Below are 18,688 nucleotides of genomic sequence, written 5' to 3'. Positions count from 1 at the left end.
GGGGAGGTGAGGAGTGGGGAAGGCTGGGAAGAGTAGAAAGCAATGAGGCTGCAGTGGGATGTACTATATGAGAGAAGAAAACAGGAGAAAAAAAGAAAAAAAAAAGTAAGGTCTATAAAAGTTCAATGTTTCTAACCCAATCTTCAGCAACCTGTTTATATCTACATTTAATTTTTTTATTTTGTTTTGGGGTTTTTGTGTTTCATTTTGTTTTTTGAGGCAGGGTTTCTTTGTGTAGCCTCGGCTGTCCTGGACTCACTTTGTAGACCAAGCTGGCCTCAAACTCACAGAGATTCACCTGCCTCTGCCTCCCAAGTGCTGGGCTTAAAGGTGGGCACCGCCACCACCCAACTAGTTATTTTAAAGAGCTGTATATTATCTGCATTTTTTGGTTTATCCACCTTGTATCACAGAACAAAACAAAACTAGTCATTTCACATTACCAAAGAGCTTCCTGATAGTAAGCTAATATACTTGGTTCAAAGCTAGCCCCAAAGTGACTAACAAACTATGTGAGATAAAACAAGCATTGAAATGTTTCAGTTAAACCTCTGTAACCGATAAACATATAGTAGCTCAAAATGTAACTGAATATAGTGGGAGGAAAACAAAGGAAAATTTTACCTACTAATTCTAACTTAAAAGACTGACTATACACAAAATGGAGATTGAATCTTGCTATTAAAAATAGTCACCAGGGGCTGGAGAGATGGCTCAGTGGTTAAGAGCACCGTCTGCTCTTCCAGAGGTCCTGAGTTCAATTCCCAGCAACCACATGGTGGCTCACAGCCATCATTAATGAGATCTGATGTCCTGTACTCATATATATATATAATAAATAAATCTTTAAAATAAAATAGTCACCAGAGTCAATGGGGTGAATACACTGTCAGGATGTAGTGAAGAGACAGAGGCATCATGAGAGGGGCCAGCCTGGGCTAGAGGCACCATGAGAGGGGCCAGCCTGGGCTAGAGGCACCATGAGAGGGGCCAGCCTGGGCTAGAGGCACCATGAGAGGACCAACCTGGGCTAGAGGCATCATGAGAGGGGCCAGCCTGGGCTAGAGGCACCATGAGAGGGCCAGCCGGGGCTACACCTTTGGTCTGGTAGTTAAAAGTACTTATAGCACTTGAAGGAGACCTGGGCTCAGTTCTCGACACCCACATGAAGGCTCACAACCAGGACTGTTGTGTTGTCCCAGGGGATCCAACACCAGCTCTGGCCTCAACAGGTACCAAGCATGTACACGGTGCACAAACACGATTGCAAGCAAAACACTCGAATATATAAAATAAAAATGTCTTTTTAAAAATATAGTCATCACTGAAGGGAAAAAAAGATTGAAAAACAAAACTAAGAAATCTAACTAAAACCACAACTAAAGGGGTTAGAAAGACAGCTCAGTGGTTAAAAGGATGCTCGCCTCTTGCAAAAGACCCGCGTTCGGTTCTCTGCACCCTCATCTAGAAGCTCACAACTACCTACAGCTCCAGTTCATGAAGGGACTCAGTGTCTCTGGCCCTGCAGGGACCTACACAGGTACATGTACACTGTACTCACATGGTGCCCCCACCCCACCCACACACACATACAGACATAATTTAAAATAATCTAAATTTTAAGATTTTTTTAATTCAACTTTAGAGTTAAATAAGCAAACAGTAGCACATTTAAAGCATTGCCAATCTTATATAAACATGAGGTTATAATTAATAAAAAGTGAAATATAAAAGCAAAAAGCTATATCCTTAAATTAAGTAACCACTTTGCCCACTAGTAACTCTTGATCTAAAAAAAAGAAAGAAAGAAAAAAAGAAAATCAGTTTATTAATCATTCCTAGTTAAACAGTTATATTTAGTAAGGACCGTATTACTTCTTCCCAATGGGCACCCCCAAAAAGTATCTCTTCTAAGCTATCAGTTATAAACACTATCCTCAAAATGTAAACACACAGTGTCACTGTGGACTCAGGCACACCAATTTCTTATGGGTCAGAAATACAATAAATGTTCTCTTGCTTCTCTGTCTTTGTATGCCATCACCCATGTTGCTGTTCTTTTTTTTTTTTTTAACTAATTTATTTATTCACTTTATATTCCGATCACAGCCCCTCCCTCCTTTCCTCATCCCACCTCCATTCCTCAGAGAAGGGCCCCACACACAAACCAGCCCACACAAGCTCATCTGGTAGCATCAGGACCGGGGGGGGGGGGGGGGGGGGGTCCTCGTCTCCTGTGGCCTGGTGAAGCAGCCCCATTAGGGGAAGTGATCACAAGGCAGGCAACAGAGTCCATGTCAGAGACAGCCCTGCTGCCCTTACTAGGGGACCCACATGGAGCCCAAGCTGCCCACCAGCTACATCTGTGTAGCAGGCCTAGGTCCAGTCTATGCATGGCCCATGTTACTCTGACTATAACAGCTCCTTCCCTAGTCTGACTCGCTCATAACACCTTCCGATCTCACTTTAGATGTCATTTCCACCAGGAAGCCTTCTCTGACCTTCCTATGTGGGCATTGTGGCACACACCTTAATCCCAGCACTCCGGGAGGCAGAGGCAGGCATCTCTGTACATTGAAGGCCAGCCTGATCTACAAATCGAGTCTAGGAGAGTCAAGGCTACACAGAGAAATCTGTCTCAGAAAACAAACAAACAAACAACAATCAAACAAACAAGCAAACCAAAGAAAATCTATCACCTGCACTCTCAATGCAATTCATCATCTACCCAGCTTCCCCACTATCTTGCACTTAGTGTTCTATATACACATTATGCTAAGATATCTAACCCAAGTTTCCTTTGATGCTCACCACTGTGTTCTACCCTCAGGACAATGCCTGGATGACTTTTATTAACAACTTTCTACATAAGGTTTTCTAATGCTACATACAAAGCATTTACAGATGAGAAAAGAAAGATATATCTTGTTGCATGAACAGATATTGAAAAGATTTCCTCTAGTTTCAGCTACCATTTAAGATGCTATATTTTTCCCATCAGAATAGAATGGACTTATACAAAATCAGCTACCATTTTTCTGATTGCCTTGTCATAAACATACACAACCTCTCTCATAGTAAAACTCCTCCTCCGCTGAGGCATGGGGTGGCTATGTGGGCAGCAGCATGAAGTCTATCACACTCTGAGAAACAGAGACATGCTCATCTTCTCCAAACTATTCCTTTTTGTTTTTAAAACAATTGTTCTCTTTCTTGCTTAGCTTCTTAAATTATTGTAGAAATCGCTGCTTAATAGATCATCAACCAGAATCTAAGAAAGAAAGAAAGGAAGGAAGAAAGAAAGAAAGAAAGAAAAGAAAAGGAAAGGAAAGGAAAAGAAAAGAAGAAAAAAACCTCCACTATAAAGGGTAAGAGTTTTGGTAGTGGAACACTGTCACATACAATAATAAATGTACAAGTAGGATAAAATTACTTTAAGGCTGTGCCTACCTGGTGATGAATGCTTCACTTCGCCCTAACAGACACTGGATGGAGCGCCCAGTATCACATGCACTAGTCAGTTCACTGGAAATATGTAAGTGAGGGATGTGGTTCTGTGATACTGAGAACTCAAACATGTATAACTACCTGCTCTCTCAGCAACATAATCCTAGAAGACATGTTTGGAAGATGAATGCTTAAAAAAAATATATTAACCCAAAAGATATCTAGTCCCATTTTAAGTTTCCTATAATTGCTATATAACAATCAGAAAAATTCCATCACAGGCTGAAGACACAGTTCCACTGCTGAGAGCACTTGCTGCTCTCCCAAATGACTACAGGTAAGTTCCCAGCACTCATGTCAGGTGGCTCAAAGCTGCCTCTAACTCCAGCTCCAGGGCATCTGACACCCTTTTCTGGCCCTCTCAGACACTGCATTCGTATAGACCCATGTATACCAGCAGAAAGGAAGAAAGAAAGGAAGGACGGGAGAGAGATCCCATCACAGAATAGGGAACTCTCTGTTAGACAGCTCTCACAGACCCTACTTCCTCACTAAACTTTACCTAGTAAAAATACAGCATCATAATTCAGTCATGACTTACACTAACTTCAATTGAAGTTACTTCAATCAGAAAGAAAAATGACTTTGAAATGATAAAATCTAGGAAGACAACCACAACAAGAACTATTACACAAAATTCTTATTTTTCACCAGCATACCACAGATCAACAATGTATTCTTTTCTGGGGATGGAAAGATGACGTTCTTTGCATATAGTAGTATAGTATATTCTGTATATAAAGAACCTTTTCTCTATAATTTTATATATTCTTTTTATAATTTAATATAAGAATAACATGTCAATTTCATATTAGAGACTAGCTTTGAATGTTGGACACCTTCCCTCATCTTCCTGTTTCTAACTTTAGTATATTCTACAGCTTCTTTGCCTCTGTAAGATGACTAAGAGACTCACAAAGACTATTAATCTCAACTAACTCGGTGTGATAAATACCTAGAAATGTTCAGTAAATATCTAAAGGTATTTTGCTTTTTTCTTCAAAACTGTGTTTTGAAGGAAGTCAGAGAGAAAGGAAATCAACTGAGCGTGTTAAGGGAACGGAGGGAAGTCAAGGGCACCACATCACAGGTGTGACCCCAGAGGTATTTACTCAGGCATGGGAGGACTCCAGGACAGCGAAGGCCATGGTGGAGGTAGTACCAGAAGCTGGGGTTTGGAGCAAACGGCAGGGTTCACACCATCCAGCCACTAAGGTTCACACCATCCAGCCACTAAGGTTCACACCATCCAGCCATTAAGGTTCACACCATCCAGCCATTAAGGTTCACACCATCCAGCCATTAAGGTTCACACCATCCAGCCATTAAGGTTCACACCATCCAGCCACTAAGGTTCACAGTAGAAAAAATATAGGCACATCTAACTCTACAGTAAACTCAACAACCAAATCTACTCACAGCAAAGGTGCACAGAATGTACCCCTACTGGGAGGAAACAAGGGTATGTTGAAGCATGGATAACAGACCCCAGGAGAGGACACACCATGCAGCAGTAGTCACCTGTGCGAAGGGGACAGCAGGAACCTTACTTTTTGCCCTAAAAACTGTATCCACAGTATTATTTCTTCTCCTCCACCAAAACAACAACAACAACAAAAAAACCTACCTAAATTGTTTTATGAACCAAACAATTAGAAATAGCAGAAGTAAGAAAGAATTTTTAATTTAGAGCCAAGAAAATAATGCAAAGCAAACACAAACACTGAAATCTAAGACAGTAAGAATGGGTCAAAACTGTCAAGTGGTCAGGGTAGCACACATGAGCTAGTGAAAATGAGTCAACCTTTATGAGTACCCAGCCTAAGTAGGACAACCCAGCGTAGAAGAAGAAAGTAGCATCTCAAAGATGACACAGTAGTTGAAGACAGCTCTCTGAGCTTGAAGATGAAGGCAGGTCCTACGGTGAGCACTACTATCCAACCGGACTTCGCCCCTCACTTGCTAAGCAGACTCATGACTTGCTTCAGAGTGGCACTGCCAAGTATCTATCAGATACACAGTGCTACAAGGATAGTGTCTTCAAGGCAAAGCGTGTGACCTCGTTACAGGGGAAAGAGGCTAGAAAGAGATGAGTCACAGCAGGTGTACTTACAGAAGACTGGGTCAGGGAGCAGCGGAGCCTCAGGTTAGATGCATGTTAACTACAGCCATGCGTCCCATTCTCCTACCTGAGCCTGAAATACCTTTGTACCACAAAGAGCTATGTCAGTAGACTACATTGGCTAGATATGTGAGAGGTTACTGTCTTGAGGAAATTAAAATTTCTGATTTATGGGACACAATACTGAAATGATTCTCTTCTAATCCAAAATTAGCTTCTCTGCACACTCTAAATCAACTCTAATTTGAATTATTTTCAGAAATTTTTATGTTAAAGAAAACAACTTAAGGTCAATGTGCTGGGGAGAAATGTGTGTGTGTGTGTGTGTGTGTGTGTGTGTGTGTGTGTGTGTGTGTGTGTGTGTGTGTGTTTGAGACAGGGTTTCTCTGTGTAGCCCTGGCTGTCCTGGACTCATTTTGTGGACCAGGCTGGCCTCAAACTCACAGCGATCTGCCTGACTGCCTCCTGAGTGCTGGGATTAACGGTGTGCACCACCACGCCCAGCCCGAGGGGTTTTTAAAGAACACTTCTGGCTAGTTTTATGTCAGCTTGACACAAGTTAGTCATTTGGGAAACTAAAATAACTACCTTACTGCCCCACTCTTTAGCTTAAAAGAACTGGCAAACACAGAGAATCAATAACTATCGTGCAGTAAAAAGTACTAATTTCATCTTTAAATATTTTCCTCCTGTAATGATTTGAAAAGAATGGCACATATAGGCTCATGTACTTGAACACGTGGTCACCATGGAGTGGCACTATGAAAGGACTAGAAGGATTAGGAAGTAAGTCCTTTGTGGAGGAGGCGTGGCCTTCCTGGAGAAAGTCTGTCCCTGAGGGTAGGCTTTTAGGCTTCAAAAGCACAAACTAAGCCCCGTATGTGTTTGGCTGTCTCTCTTTGTGTCTGTCTGTCTCTCATGTGTCCATCCATCAGTCTGTCTCTTCCTCACTCCCGCCTGTATACCAGGTATAGCTCTCAGCTACTGCCCCAGCGTCAATGTTCCTGCCATGATAATGGACTAAACCTGTGAACCTGCTAGGCAGCCCCCATAACTATGTCTTTCTTTTCTAAGAGTTGCCATGGTCATGGTGTCTCTTTACAGCAATAGAACACCTTCCACGATCACACACACACACACACACACACACACACACACACACACACACTGTATACATAATATTCTGAAAAGTATTTTATAATACAAATCATTTATGAACTAATCAATTCTAACTTAATAGACTAATATTGTAATAAGCTAAGGCAGGATAAAATAACCTTAACCATAAATTATGAATTTTTTAAAAATCAAGTTATGCTACTAAATGGGAAAAACTATTCTAATTTTCATTCCAAAGAATTAAAAAAATATTTATCTGTTTTAAAGTTGTTAAAACAAACAGAAATGAACTATTATTCTCTTATGCAAGAAACATAAACTACTCCTAACAAGTGAAAGTTATATTTTCATTATCAAAGACTTTGACTTACAGATTATTCTGCTAGGCAAGGATGAGCATCAAAAGAAAAAACAACAAATATTCAAAAATCACGTAAACACCTAGCATAAAGATAGGCATATGACAGGCACTGGAACAATTACAGTAGGAAAGACAACAGGCATTGACACATTCTAAGCCAAAAAAATGGTTCTTACATATCAGAGAAAAAATTAATCTGAGGATAAACTATTTCTCTGAATTGGAGAGTAAAGCATGTTTATTTCCCCCTCTAAATTTTTTTATTTAAAAAACAATTCATTTTAATTCATTTTACATCCTGATTGTTATCCACCCCCTCCCTCCCCTAGGCCTCTGACTGACAGGGCCGCCTACCCACGGTCTGGCCAGTCCACAAGGTCTCATCAGGACAGCCTGTACCCCCTTCCTCTCTGCGCCCACAAGGCCATCTTGCAAAGGGGCAGTGACCAAATCATGGGCACCACAGTGCAGGCCAGAGGTTCAGCAGCAGGCCCCCCTCCCACCCCCACTTGGATGTAATATGTGACTAAATTATAATAAATAATATATATATTTAAAAAGGAAAAATAAATATCGAAATAAAAATATAAATAAATAAAAGAAGGAAAGAATGAAATGCTAGCTGATGGAAAGTGAACTGGGCATTATTGAAAATAGAAAATAAGGAAACCCACAAATTCACTGCATAATTTTACATAAATACTGCTAACTCTTGTAACATCTCCACATAAGGTTCATTTTAATTAACAATAAAAATAACTAAACTAAAAAACAAAACCAATCCATTTATGTAGTGTGTGTGTTGTGTGTGTGTGTGTACGTACACATCACTGTGTGCATGTGTGTGCGTGTGTGCATGTGTGTGTGTGTGTGTGTGTGTGTGTGTGTGTGTGTATGCGCGCGTGCGTACATGTGTACATATCACATGCACGCAGTCACTCTGGACATGAGAAGACTGTTGGAGTCCCCGGAACTGGAGTTACAGGAAGCCGTTAGCTGCCATGTGGATGCAGAGAAGTGAACCCGGGTCTCCTGCAAGGGGAGTGAGCACTCTACCTGCTGAACCAACTCTCCGGTCCTTACCCTGCACAGTTTTAACACACTGGCTTCAAACACTTCATCCACACATTCCTACATAACTGTGCTTTCCTTCAGACCTCAGATAATGTTCATTTAGATGGCAGCTTTAACATAATGACAAGATCCTACTGTTCGTTAATCAGATGTCCATCCATTGTACCTACTTATTGATAATGTCAGTAATGCACAGTAACGTCAGAACATAAATCTATTTTTTAAAATGGATAAAGGAGTCGTAAGAGTCACAGCAGTCTATGACCTCAGTGTTAACAAGGAGCCCCAGCTTCTCGCTGCTGACATATAATGAGTAACACCTATTTCAAAGCACTGGAATGTAGCTGCGTAAACATAACACATAACCAGTTCCTGTAAGGCTTGAGTTTGGACAAGTGGCTCAGAGATTAAGAGCACTGGCTGCTCTTCCAGAGAACCCAGGTTCAATTCCCAAACTCCCACATGGAGAGTCAGAACTGTTTATAACTGAACCCCAAGTTATCCAATGCCGTCTCTGGCTTCTGTAGACACCAAGAACGCGTGTGGTACATAGACAAACAGGCAGTCAGAACATCCACACATTTAAAATAAAATAATAATTAAAAAGAAAAGAAACAAAAGCTTTATAAATGTATCTAAAGATATCAGGGCTGGACATATCTTTTTTTCTATCCTGTACTCTATTGAAGATATTGAAAACTCCACAGTTTGGCAGGAGGTGACACCCCCAAAACAGAAATGGTTAAGAAAATCAACCTATAATGATATCTCACATAGTTTAATATAATTTACACCAAAGTTTATAAAGAACAAGAATTGACTGCATTAAGAAGTAACAGCATTTTATCTTAAAATATACCAGAATTCTCTAAACTATAGTAAAATTTTTCAAATTAATATATAGTAGGTAGTACTGAAAAGGAATTTCTAGAACAAGCCAATGTTTATTCAGTTGTCTTAAAAATATGGCAACTCAAAAGCATACTATAAAGAAAACCAACGTACAGACCTTCAGGCTAGTTTTTTAATTACTGTGTGATGTGTGAAAAATATAACTAAAATGTTCATACCTGATCGAAAGCACTCAATTATTTGTTGGATACCAGATTTGGATGTCTGTAGCGGCTGCTGTAGCAAGGGAGGATCTCCAGGCTCCAGGACATAGACTACATGGAAGACAAACACACAGCAACCCGCAAAAAAGGCGTTATTTCAGTCACTATTGGATCAAACAGCAGTGTGCTACAGCTATGTTAGTGATGAGGATACCTCCACAGATGTTTACGCATGTACAGTTCACATCTGTATAAGACAAGCGAGGCAATGGACGGAAGCCCTCGATCGATCCCATCGCAGCCAGCCCGCAGGCTTAATAGCAGCACACACTGCTCTGGCGCCACTCTGTACACACCGTTCGCCTCTTTAGTCCCCTTAGGGAAGAACTACATTTACCAATGACTCTTAAGGTTATGGTGGCTTAGCCACACCTAGCAAACTCTTCCAAAAGCCTTAAAAATAATCTGATCAAGCACCCTGCACCAAATTAGACCCAACTGCCAAAAAAAAAAAAAAGGAAATAGACAAGTATAAGGTTGTGGGCACCTAAGAGTTTCACTGCATTCAGCTGAGAGAGATTTCAAATTTCAGAGACTTGCTATAGAGATCAAACTAAAAACTATGAAATAGCTGCATAATGGCATTTCTCACAACTGCTGAAAAGCACCAGCCAGCTCCAGCGTATTGACAGTGAAGGGTGTCAGTATTGTAAAGGCCATGAGCTATTTACAATAATACATTTTATGCAGGTACAGAAATACATAAGTTTAATTGACATGGGTATACGTATAGATGCTAAGAGAAAATTACCTTAGAATACCACCAGGATTTAAAGGTTGTGTCAGGGTGCGCTATCAAGGATGAGGTACACTTTCTGCCTCACATTTCTATTATTTCAAAGCATAGAAATTAGGCATTTTAGGAGTAAAACATAAAGTAAAAATAAGTTTCCCATTTTAAAAATAAAAATTTTCACTTTCATATCTAGTAGTCATTATCACTTCCTCCCCTTCGCAAAATTCTCAGATGAGCAGAAAAATAATTAGATCATGTGACACAGGTAGCTGGAAAGGACAACAGTGCTTCTGTTAGTTGTCAAATAGCAGGTTGTAGGGAGGAAAAACTAGCCACTTAATTTTTTTCCCTTTTTTAAAAAACATAATGTCCTACCCAGCAATGCCACCATAACCCAGGGACCTTTCTCTCGGTGTGCTATGACTGCTCTGCAGCTTAGACCTCAGCAGCAACTCCTTTCCTGACAGAGCAGCTGAGGCTGCTGGGCGGCATGTACAGATGCAGCCTTGCAGGCTCCCTCATACCTCAAGTGCTCAGTGCACACAGATGGGAGGACCCACACCTCAGAACCATATCACTTCATCAACAGTATCTTAAGAAGCACTTGAAGCACATGATCAGAACACACACAGGCACCTAAGTGTGAGAACTGACAACTGCAGCAATAAAGGCCCACGGCCCTTGCATGTCACTGTGTGGCTGTCTGCTGAGGTGTAACTGAGACAACTAAATGATCAGATCGCTTCCTCTTCTCTAACATGCAGCTAACAAAAATCTCAAAAAAAAGGGAGGGGACTTTGTAATTTTAAAATAAGATATAATAAAAACTAATCAAAACACACCCTGGAATATAACAAGTGCTCAGGAAACACCCCTGCAGCAGCAGCAGCATCACTATGAACAAACCAGCCACTTTCCTGACACCAAAAAGCAATCTTCTTTACAAAACCTAAGCCAAATTCAACCTTTAAGAGAAACATCAGCAGAGATTTATTAGCCGTCTGTTAGGGTGAGTTAGAAGGATCTCTTTTCACTACTTGTACATGATAGCAACTGATAACTATAAACATAATTAGCTACAAAAAGAGTGGGAAAATTGACTAACTGTAGAGCACTAAGGTCTGGCTTTATAGGGGCAACAAGTAGAAAATTAGAGACATAGAAAAAAGAAAGAACAACAAATAGTAAGAGAGCCATGGGGAGAAGCAGACCATGTCTGAGTTCCTCACTTAGAACACGCCCCAGAAACCTTTCTGTGATGCAGCAACTTCCACTTCCATGTGACAAGACCCAGCTTCAGAGCTGGAGCAGCTTCCTACCTCCACCCTCTGAGCACTTCTCCTACAACACTTACACATTGAGGCAGCGTTCTAAGTAAGACTGATGTCTCATGTTTGCATGGACACAGCTTCCACTATTAAAATACACTTTTTTCATTTAAAATGTACTTGTACACACACATGCACACACACATGTAATTTTCTAAACTGTCCTCTTACATACTCTGTCTTCCGTTCCAAGATCAGATGATCAGACTGATCCAGGTTACAAACATTTAAAAAATTATCTCCGCCAACCAAAAACACCCAATCCCTCAGAACATTTTACTTACTCTCCTCCAAGAGCACATATCTGCTTTTGTTTAAAAAAACAAAAACAAAAACAAACAAAACAAAACAAAAAAAAACCTCTCCTGCTTCAAAACAAGTTCCTTGAAGATCTTTCTAATCATGACAGAAGCTGGAGCAGTTGGAAAGCAGAAGAGGAGTTGTCAGGAGGGGAGGAGAAGATGGACCGGATGCTCCGTGTCCTGACAAACGGTGGACCTGCATGATGGCTGCATCAGATCCTTGTGCCATTCTGAACTTCTGGAAATTTCTATTTAAAAAAATGTTAAAGCACAAATATACATATACTGCCAGACTTCTAATACCTCTCACTATACACTGGCATGATGGCCTCTTCTGAGACCTCACCCTGTCTGTAATCCGAATGCAGACAGACCACTCACGAAAGCCCATCAGAGAGTTTCTCAAACAGCACACCATCATAGCCCCCCTGGACATGTGAGTCACTGTCACACCACACTTTCAGACCTGGAGATGTCCTCGCCTCAGCACATACCTTCCCTGAAATGATGTCAATGAACTAGCCTAAAAGTCAGTGAATGCCTAGCTTTCCATTGAAATAAACATTCCAAAGCACTTAGTTCTACCTAAGGAAGTAAATATTAATAAGCAGTAACTTTTACTTTCTTAATTAGTGATATTCACAGAGTTCTTGTTAATGAGGAAGAAAAGACTCAATCCACATTAAAAAATTCAACTCCAGAAAGCATCTTTAAAGGAATTAAAAGTCTGCTAAATGCGTAATTACCAACATGTACTGTAAATCATAATCACAAATCACCTTATTTATTTGTTTAAATCTATCTCTTCCCACTCAAAAACTGTATGACAAGAACACTGTCTTTTTCACCATTTCTATTCCATTGCCTTGGGTAATATCTGGCACCTAAGAGATGCTCAATAATGATTTGTTAAAGAAATGCATAAGCAAACTAGTAAGTGCCACTCAGCTCCATGGTATGTATGCAATGCATCTTCACCTTCAATACAACAACGTGCAGTAAACAAGGTGCCCAAGTTAGACGGCTCAGCGCCTGGGTGAGCATGAGGGCCCTTCCCGGAGGCTCCGTTTTACTGGGTTATTGCAACAAAATACAACAGGCACAAGGCTGGGCCCAGGTGACTGTCGTCATGTACAGCAAAGGAGTTTCTGCTTCCCTTCACTACCACCATTCTTCTCTTACTCAAAAATATTTATTTCAAATACATGTTATGATAAAAATCTAAATACATGAGTGTAATTAAAATATTTCCATTAAAAGCAAGCCAAACTTGGGGGGGGACACCAACCCTGGTAAATTTTAAGTAAAAAGTAATAAACATTTGTCTTTGAACTAGAATGGAGCAGCTTTTTTTGTTGTTTTCCGTGCTTTTGTTTTGGTTTTGGTTTTTGGTTTTTCGAGACAGGGTTTCTCTGTGTAGCCTTGGCTGTCCTGGACTTGCTTCGTAGACCAGGCTGGCCTGGAACTCACAGGGATCCACCTGCCTCTGCCTCCCCAGTGCTGGGGTTACAGGTGTGATCCACCACTTTAGAGCAACTTTTATTTGTAGTTGACAATGTTTTCACTGATTTCCCTCTAAAGTTAAGGCCAAAGTTTTAAGCATCATCAACAGTTTACAAGTACAATGCCCATCAAATTAAAATTCACTAACATTCTTCATGAGACTCGAAAAGGGTTTAAAATAAATTTAGCTGAATCAGTTCAACTTAATAAAATACATTAAATATACTTAAGTATTCTAAGCAATCTGCAATACAATAAGTTCTATCCAGAACATTTAAGATGTTTTTTAAATTTAAAAAGCCCTATTCTCCCTATAAGTTCAATTAACTTTCTTGACCCAAATTAAACGTGTCTGTGTGTGTGGTTTTTTTTTTTTCCGGGATGGGGGGGGGGGGGCAAACATTATACTATGGTTTTAGAAAACTGCATGGGAAGCTTAACTTTAATGATAAGCAGTTTTCAAGAACATGAACGCTAGGATCCCACCACCTATCTTATCTTTGCCTTTTTCTTCAGTTTGAAACATTCGGAGCAAGGAGTAAACCACCAACTGAAAACTGTCTTGAAAGAGAAGGAAAAGGAGCAGACTGGTCCTGTGGAAATGATTGACGGTGACACCTGCAGCACGTTCTCTAGGGGATCAAGCGAGGGGAAGGAGACCCCCGCGTTACTTAGGAAAGAAACACAGGAGGCAGCCTAGCTCTGACGGAGGAAAGCAAAGACTTCGGTGGGGAGGGGGAGGGGTAAAAATAAAAAACGGACTTACCTGGTTCGCAGCATCCGTGATGGTGGTGGTCAGTCTGACAGTATTTGTCCCTCAAAGGCATTTTTAACCGGGTGCGACCTATTTTCCTTTCACTGCGAGAAGCTCTTCATCGCGGCGCGGCGCGGCGCGGCTGCGGGCAGAAGCACAAACCCGTCACCGTCCCTGAACTCCCCGAGGAGGGCTGTGGCCGCCGTCTCCACAGACCACCCCACCACGCGCTCTCTGTTCTCCCGACCCAGGGCCCGCAGCTCCGGCTCTGAAAACAAACCGACGCCGGCCTTCCCTCCCTCCCGCCGGGCCTCCCGCCTCGGGTCCCCCCGCAGCACAGGTTCATCTGCCCTACCCGGAAACGCAGCGTCCGGCGCGCAGCAGCAGCAGCAGCGCAGCGCACGGGGCGGCGAAGGCCTGGCGGGCTGCGCAGGCGACTGCGGCCTCGCCGCGCTGGGGCGGAGAGCCGGGGCGCGGGGCGCGGCGGGGGCCCCTGCGCGGCGGCCGGGGAGCAGCTCGCGCCCTCCCGCCGCGCACGTGCGCCGGGGTCTCCCCAGGAGCCGGTCGGGCGGTCCGGCGGCGCCGCCAAGTGCGCCCAACTTAACACAACTCCCAGAGCGGGCGGCCGGGCAGGCGGGCGAGCGGGCCGCGGCACCGGCCGAGCGCACGACGCGGCGGAGGGCCCCACCTGGCTGGCGCAGCCCCCCGCGCACCACGGCGCCAAACCGGCGCGCTCCCACAGAGTCTCCCCGTCCCCCCACCCACCAACCCACCCACCCCACGGGGCGGCGCGGACGCGGAAGCGCCACAGCTCACCACGTCCTCGGTCGGGCCCGCGGTGGCGGCTCACGGCGGCGGCCCTCCGCGCTCCGGGCCGGCGGCGAGCTGGCGGCGCGCGGGGCGCAGGCAGTTGACAGGAGGAACCGCCCGGGCGCAGCAAGCCGAGGGAGCTGGAGCCGGAGCCGGGCGCGACTGGAGGCGCCCCTCCGCCGGGGGCAACGGCCGCGCCGAGCCCCGGGCTCCCCCCTCAGAGGCGCTCCACCTGCAACGGTTTCCCTCCCCCCCGGGGCTTTGGAGAGGGGCGGGGAGGCTGCGCGGGTCCCCCACCTGGGGCCTTTCGGGTAGCAGATGCTTCGGGAAACTTTACTGAAGTCAGTCCCGTTCCTTCTCTCTCTCTTTCTCTCTCTCGGCCGCCCCTAACCGACCCCGGTCAGCCCGAGCGGCCGCCGCGGAGAGGGTAGGAAAGGGGGTGGGGGGGAAGCGGAGAAGTCTCCGGCGGCGACAGGGAGCGACTGACTGACCCCGGACGGAGATGGGGCGAGGGCAGGAAGTGACAAGCTCACGGAGTGGGTGGGGGGAGTGTGTGGCCGGCACGCCCGGCGGCGGCGCGGCGCGCATGCGCTTGGCGGCGGGCAACCCCCGGTGGGGAGGCGACGCGCGGGGCCCAGGCCTCGGGAGGGGGGAGACTGAGGCGCTGAGGGCGGCGGGGTGGGTGGATGGCGGGCCTCGCTGGCGCGCGCCCTCGCCCTCCCCGCCAACCCGCCCGCCCTCCCTCCCGTGCGCCCTCCCGCCGGCCGCTGCGGAGCGCCGGCCGGAGGCTGCGTGCGCCCGGAGGTGTGAGAACCGCGGGCGCGTCCCTCCCCGGGCACGCGCCGCTCGCCCGCCCGCCCGCTCGCTCGCCGGGGCACCAAACTGTTGCTCGCGCTGCGCTTTGGCGAACCCGAACCGGGGAAGGTTGGGAAAGGCGGAGGAGGAGGAAAAGTAGGGAATGGCCCCCAAGTAGACTCGCTCCCTGAAGGCTGTCAGGTGGCGTTGGCTAGCCATCAGCTGCGTGAGTGTGCCTCCAGGAACGTGGGGAAGGAGAGCCTTCCCCAGGCGCGCTCTGAGGAGGAAAAGGATTGACAGGAGATGGGTACTCTTTGATGGCGCAAGCCTGAAAATGAAGTTGGGTCGCATGGCGAGCCTGCACTTTCCCTCTTTGGCACCAGCATGCCGCTTGGAAAATCCCGCGAAAGCTCGAAGATGGCCATCTTCTGTCAAATCTGCAAACTTCGGGCTGCCTCCACCTTCTTCCCAACTCTGAGAAGGAACTCTCGCCCTTGCTAACTGCAGTCAAATATGTGTCAGCTATTAGAGTATTTTAAGAATACCCATTTGCCCAATTTATCTTCTCGAGATTAATAAAAGGCGCAATTATCCAACAAACTTGCAACTTGGGAGCTCCTGGAAAAGTGAGGTTTAGAAAGGTAGTCTCCATGAGTTAGGTTTATGTGTTTTGAGATAGACAGTCTTGCTCAGGCTGGCCTGGAACTCACAGAGTTCCCAGGTTGACTTTGAACTCAGGATTTTCCTGCCTGTATGCACTAAGGTTCTCAAAGCTGGGGTTACAAGCTGACCACCAGCCTCAGCTCTGTGTTTGTGAAGAGAAAATCATCAAAGTCCCAAAGAAAGTTTGTAAGCAAATGTAGTTCTCACTACGTAATTTAGCAGTCCCAGAGGACTGTTTAGGTCTGGTGTAATTGAGCCAGAATAGGATAAGTGACCAGCAGCCACATAGGGTATATTATGATCCTGTTTCAGTCCCATTGTCAAGAGTCACTACCCACGTGAAACAAATGCGGATTGTAGGTCAGTATGCTATAAATGCTGTGTGATGGTATTATGCAACCACTAAAAATCTTATTTGGAGGTTGGAGAGATGACACCGTCATTGAAGGGCTTGCAAGCAAGCAAGAAGACCTCAGTTTGATCCCACAACCCATGTTAGGAAAAAGAAAAAACAAACAAAAACAAGTCCGTGGTGGCAGTGCACCCGCGATTCCAGTGCTAAGGAGAACAAGACAGAAGAATTTCTGGGACTTGTTGGCCAGGTGGGGTAACCAAATGGGTGAGGTTCAGGTTCAGTAAGAGACCCTGTCTTCAAAAAAGTAAATTGGAGAGCAGTTGAAGACATACAACATGGACCTTTAACCTGTCCACACACACACAAATCCGTTATGCACAAAATTATCTTGTGTAATGTTAGCTATGTGGAACGTGCTTAAACCAAAAAAAAATTTTTTTTTTATTTTTTGAAATGTGATGGATGGTATAATTGGAATTATAGATGCTTTTGTCTGAAGCATATATGATTTTAATAAAAATAGTTAACAAAACCTATAATTTACCTTCCAATGTTCTGCAAAGGAGATTAACTTCACTCTTTAAAATGATCATAATTATGTGAAATGGTATAAGATAATAAAGCACAAAAATACAAACCACACAAAACTATGATTTAAAAAAAAAACTGAAAGGAGACAAAACCAACATTGGTGATAGATGACTGGTACATTTTTAAGTAAAATATTTTTGTTCCAAAGGATATTTTCCTTAGTTTTACATAATAAGGGTATCACATGTATACAAATAAATACTAAAATTTTACAAGCCTGGAAAATATGTGTGGGAACTTAAATGTTTGCTTGCCGGGTAGGTGTGAAAAGGCTGGAGAGATGGCTCAGTAGTTTAGAGCACTTGCTCTTACAGAGAGCGGATCTGGGGTTGGTTTGCAGCACCTATGTGGTGACTCACCACTGTAACTGCAGTTCCCAGTGATCCAGCCCGCTTCTTCCGACCTCCAGAGGCACCAGGTACGTGTGGTACACACACAAACATGCAAGCAAAACACTCACACACGTAGAAATGTTTTTACATTAAAAAAAATACTAAATTGAGCCCAGGTGTGGTGCGCACACCTGTAATCCCAGCACTCATGGAGGCAAAAGCAGATCTCTGTGAGTTTGAAGCCAGCCTGGTCTACAAAACTGGACAGTCAAGGCTACACAGAGAAAGACTGTCTCAGAAGAAAGAAAAAATATATATATAATATATATATAATGTATAGTGTTGTAAATACAGTGTTACAATTAACTGATCCTTAGTAGAATGGCCTCAGAATTGCTAGCATTAAATTGTAAACAACTGAGAAGTAAGCTCAGAATTGGGATGTGAGTAGAACAGATAATAGACGCTGAGTCGTGGGGTTTTACAGATGAAAATAAGCCATGGAAATTACCTAGTGAACCTTACTTTATACCTGAAGAGACACAGACCCAGGAGTATTAAGTAACCAGTAGTAACTGCTTTCCAGACCTAGGTAGCTCCCTACTATACTGACAGTGCTAACATCGAAGATGCCTCTAGCCTTAAAGTGTCTTCCGTTCCGTTCCATCAGCAGTCCAGTGACGTTTCCACACCCCCCCCCCTTCCCTTCTATAGGTGCTGAAGCTGAAGTAAAACACTCAACTTCCAGCTGACAGGCAGTAGAACCAACATCTGAAACAAGCTGACTCAGGAACTCATGAATTTAGCCACTAATGCTATATTGTCTCTCCTGAGCTGCCCTCTCTGTATCATAGCCGTTTGGGGGCCAATCACATGGTATCTGAAAGATGACCCAGTAGATCCTTCCAGCTGTGAAAAGTGTAATGGGTCAAGATACTGTGTATTCAGTGGGCATGGTGGTCCCAGGAGGCAGAGGTACCAGGAGGTGTTCAAGGCCGTTCCTGCCTACATAGCAATGTGATGCCCTCCTGAGCTACATGGGACACTGTCCATACATGAAATAAAAATGGAGCTGCTAGATCTCAAGAAAACTGAAATTTCATGGTGCTCCAGAACTTAAAGAAATTTTGGATGTATAGAATTATCACCCTACCTTTATTTAAGAAAAAAAAAAAGTCACAAAGCATCCCAGGCATCCTGGGTAACAGGTTAAGGTTTAAA

At 44.1% G+C, this 18,688-nt stretch overlaps 1 protein-coding gene across 4 annotated transcripts in view; it reads right to left on the bottom strand.

The window, feature by feature from the left end:
• Window positions 1–17,238, bottom strand: part of ZNF800 (zinc finger protein 800) — a 50,203-nt gene extending 32,965 nt beyond the window's left edge. The window contains exons 1-3 of one of the 4 annotated variants that reach the window (XM_084785173.1): window positions 14,739–17,238; window positions 13,934–14,059; window positions 9,254–9,349 (exon numbers count right to left, since the gene is read on the bottom strand). In XM_084785173.1, the coding sequence (XP_084641299.1) occupies window positions 9,254–9,349; window positions 13,934–13,994 (157 nt within the window). In that variant the 5' untranslated portion in view covers window positions 13,995–14,059; window positions 14,739–17,238. Of the gene's footprint in view, window positions 1–9,253; window positions 9,350–13,933; window positions 14,064–14,738 lie in introns of all 4 variants that reach the window. The other 3 variants (XM_084785174.1, XM_084785175.1, XM_084785176.1) reach the window with 3 other exon arrangements.
• Window positions 17,239–18,688: the final 1,450 nt, after the last annotated feature.

This window comes from Acomys minous (genome assembly GCF_964271855.1).
Source record: "Acomys minous genome assembly, chromosome: 6".
In the NCBI taxonomy this organism is placed as follows: domain Eukaryota; kingdom Metazoa; phylum Chordata; class Mammalia; order Rodentia; family Muridae; genus Acomys; species Acomys minous.
The sequence above is the reverse complement of the archived record's forward strand: the minus strand, read 5'-3'. Positions and strand labels throughout refer to the sequence as shown.